The sequence below is a fragment of the Panthera onca genome, chromosome E1, assembly GCF_046562875.1.
Source record: "Panthera onca isolate mPanOnc1 chromosome E1, mPanOnc1 haplotype 2, whole genome shotgun sequence".
NCBI lineage: Eukaryota > Metazoa > Chordata > Mammalia > Carnivora > Felidae > Panthera > Panthera onca.
Window position 1 is genome coordinate 53,279,648 of NC_138352.1, and position 3,692 is coordinate 53,283,339.

The window sequence follows — 3,692 nt, forward strand, 5'->3', positions numbered from 1 at the left end:
ACACACACGTAAAACACTCGGATGAGACCTTGGTGCAAATTAGGCTCCTCGAAAGGGTGACCTGTTGTTGTATTAAATTTGAAGGGAAAAACAAGCACCAATCACTCAGGCAAGTCCGTGCTCCCTCCGGGGAGCAAAGGGAACCCTCCATGTTCTTACATCACTGCAGTGCTATTTCTCAGCCCTGGGGAGTTCCAAACCACCAACTGGTGACCCGCTCCCGCTCCCCTGTCCCTCCTTTCCACCAAGCCCCTCCCCCCCCCGCCCCCCAGGGGCAAAGGAGAGAGGCGCAGGCATATGGGTTTACAGAAACGTTGTGTTTAATGGTAAAGCTTAGCACACTCCAGCACCAGGCACGGCCTGAAGTCCAAGCAGCAGGGACGGGTGGGCGACCCTCGTGGAACCTCACATGGCGAAGAGGATGAGGAAGGCGACCATCAAACAGAAGAGCCCCATGGCCTCAGACAGGGCAAAGCCCAGAATGGCATAGGAGAAGAGTTGCTGCTTGAGAGACGGGTTCCTGCCAGGGACAAGAGATCGATGCCAGCCAAGGGGAGAGGAAGAGGGGAGGGAGAGAGGACACGCGTCAGTTAGGTGACTGGGGGCTGCTGAAACTGGGAAAGAGCCTAGCCTGTCTATATCCTGGGGATCTGGACAGGGAAGCAGCGTGCCAACAAGGTTAAGTTTAAATGACTCAGGCTGGAAATGTATTTAAATTCTGATTCGGAGATCCCTGGAGAGAACAGGAGGTCGATGAAATCCCCCCCCAAGCTAGTGGGAGCTCCCGCTGAGGCCTCCCCCAGACAGGGTGGCATTTATGTTAGGAGATGCTCTAGGCCACCCCCCATCTTACCTGGCATAGCCAATGATCAGGCTGCCAAACACTGTTCCGATGCCAGCCCCTGAGCCAGCCACACCAACTGTGGCAGCCCCGGCGCCAATAAACTTGGCTGCTGTGTCAATGTCCCGGGAGACGACACTGGTCTGGAACTCCCGCCGGGCCACCTGGAGCGGGGAGCTGCGGTAGGACGGCTAGAGGGGCAAGTCGGGAAGGAGAGGTAGTGAGGCCTAAGGACAGGTGGCTGACTCCATCCTGACCCGACCTACCGGGGCCCCGAAACCGTTGGCAAACTGCCTGGCAGGTAGGTTGCAGGGCATGCCGGGAATTAGTCTCGGGGCCCATTTTCAGACCAGGGGCCAGGGAGACCTCACTTTTGCAAACTTCTCACCTCCGGTGCTCTCACCTTGGGGCACTTAGAACTGTTAAGGCACCATGGGTTGTCTGTCCTCCCCCTTTGGCCCGCAGTCCACTATCTTGAAGAACCCCTCTCTGGAGAAATTAATTATTTCCCAAGATTTTATTTTATTTATTTTTTTTAATGTTTATTTATTTTTGAGACAGAGAGAGACACAGCATGAGCAGGGAAGGGGCAGAGAGAGAGGGAGACACAGAATGTGAAGCAGGCTCCAGGCTCTGAGCTATCAGCACAGAGCCCAACGCGGGGCTCGAGCTCACAAACTGTGAGATCATGACCTGAGCCGAAGTCGGACGCTTAACCGACTGAGCCACCCAGGTGCCCCTCCCAAGATTTTATTTTTAAGTAATCTCTACACCCGTGGTAGGGACGTTGTCAAACGTACAACCCTGTGATAAAAAGTCACATGCTCCACCGTCTGAGCCAGCCAGGTGCCCCTGGGCAAATTTATAAGAGGGCCCATATTCCTTTACCTGTTTAGATGGGATCTCTGACCTACTCAAGAAGGATGCAGACACAGGCCGGATGAGATCCCTGGTACAACAGCGGATCTGTAAAGTGAAAGACACATGCTCCAGATCAAGCAAGGGGTACAGAAAAACCCACACGCCAAACTTCTGTCAAAAACAACTACAAGTACCAACAGGAAAGAAGCCCAATATATTTCAAGGTCAATTAATGTATTCCTGTTCCTACCGGATAGGCCTGCACCAGAGACCGCTGCCCTGAGACCCAGGTGTAGTTGGCGGTGGCAACTTTCCCATTTAAAAGCAGGTACCAAAGTTCACTTCCATGGGCACAGCCCTTGTCGGTATGTCAGAAGGGAACAAGAACCCACACTAACATCAAACCGGGTAGGAGGGTTTGGAGCCAGATCACCAAAGAATCAGAAGGGGGAAATCTTACTTTGTTGAAGTGTACTCACTGTTACACTCCCTGAATGGACTGGGCCAGTAAGCCTGGTGAGGCTCCTGAAACAACAACCATCTAAGCAGAGCCCTCTGTAACGTGGCTTTCTTGAAATATTTCAGTGGAAGGCAGTGGTTCTCAAACATGGCTGAACATGAGAATCACCTGGGGAGTTCTAAAAAATACAGATGCATGGATTCCACCACCATAGGGTGTAGCCTGGCCATCAGGATTTTTCAAAGATCCCCAGATGATTCCAACACGCAGCCGAGGTTGAGAATGACCGCCTCCGTGGGCTATCCGGCTATGGCCAAGCCAGAATGGGGGTAAAGGTCATATCCAGACTCCGATCACATTCCAAAGCCAAGAAAGCTTGGTGTACACGTCTCAATAAACAGGGGTTAACTGCATCACTACGGCCTCCCCAGAGAGCCAACATCATCAGGATGTCAAGCTCCTCTCAGTTCATTCATTAAACATCGATGGCTCCCACATCGGGCACTACAGATCACACCGGAGCCGCAGCTTACCAGAGCAGAAGGAATGAGTAGTGCCCCGGTGGTCTGCATTTTCTCACTCTGCAGAGGAAAAAAAGATTCATTGACAACCTAGTCGTTTGCTTATAGTGGCGCCCTTCGGTCGTCTCCTACACCCCGCCCGTCCTCCCTGGACCACGTTGTTCCTTGCACCGTGCCCCAGATGAGGAGGGCATTAGAGGTCAGAGGATAGCGCGAAAGGATCTGCAAAGGAAGGTCACGGAGATCTTCGGTAGAGGAAAAAGGCCCGAACCCCAGGAAGGAAATGTTGCTAAAGAGGATGGTCTCCCGGGAAGACTTTTGGAGGCAGCTACTGGGTAGGTGCCGTGCAGAGTCTTGCCCATTTTACACAGCTGTCCTCGGCCCGCCTTAGTGGGGACAGTTAATCGCTCATTACCGTTGGGAATTAACATTAATAGTTAAGGATATAGACGCCCATCGCTTCTCCCGGCCGTGGGGGCAAACGCCCTTTCGCACAGCCCAGCCCACACCCCTGCCAATCGCTGGCTTCCGGCCCCAAGTCACCTGCACTCCCACTGCCCCGCTGCCCCTGCTCGGACCACAGCGCTTGCCCCGCTCAAGGTGACTGACTCACCTCCCAGCTTTAGCTCTAGGTCTCAGCGTCCAGCTCCCCCACCCACGTGTCCCGAGGTCCCACCACTCTCATTGGCCGCAATCCCCCCGCATCCCTATTGGCTAGCGTCCTCAAGTCCTCCTTTCTTATTGGCTTTCCGCAGCTTCTTCCTCTCTCTCCACAGGAGCTTCGTGGCAGTTCCCGCCTCCATGCGGGTGAAGGCGGGGTTTTCCTCCGAGATCTGGCTTCCGATTGGTCGATCCCCGAAATGCTCAACCATAGAGTCGGCGGGGCTCAGAGGTTCCATAACCTCCCTCACAAAATGGCGGCCAAGGTGGAAGCTGCAGAAAAAGGCGTGGGAGAGATGACCGGGCGTCTTACGCAGTTAGACACATGACCTTGGACCTGAGCCTTCAT

At 54.0% G+C, this 3,692-nt stretch overlaps 1 protein-coding gene across 2 annotated transcripts; it reads right to left on the minus strand.

Annotated features, from left to right (window-relative positions):
* Positions 1-302: 302 nt before the first annotated feature.
* ATP5MC1 (ATP synthase membrane subunit c locus 1) lies at positions 303-3,378 on the minus strand. Of its 2 annotated transcripts, none has more exons than XM_060646313.3 (5): positions 3,297-3,378; positions 2,696-2,743; positions 1,730-1,807; positions 854-1,032; positions 303-520 (listed from the first exon to the last, which is right to left on the minus strand). In XM_060646313.3, the coding sequence occupies exons 2-5, from the start codon at positions 2,732-2,734 to the stop codon at positions 406-408; spliced, it is 411 nt and encodes a 136-aa protein (XP_060502296.1). In that variant the 5' UTR covers positions 2,735-2,743; positions 3,297-3,378; the 3' UTR covers positions 303-405. The 2 variants fall into 2 exon arrangements, with proteins under 2 accessions (XP_060502296.1, XP_060502295.1); XM_060646312.3 differs by having other exon boundaries at positions 3,227-3,338.
* Positions 3,379-3,692: the final 314 nt, after the last annotated feature.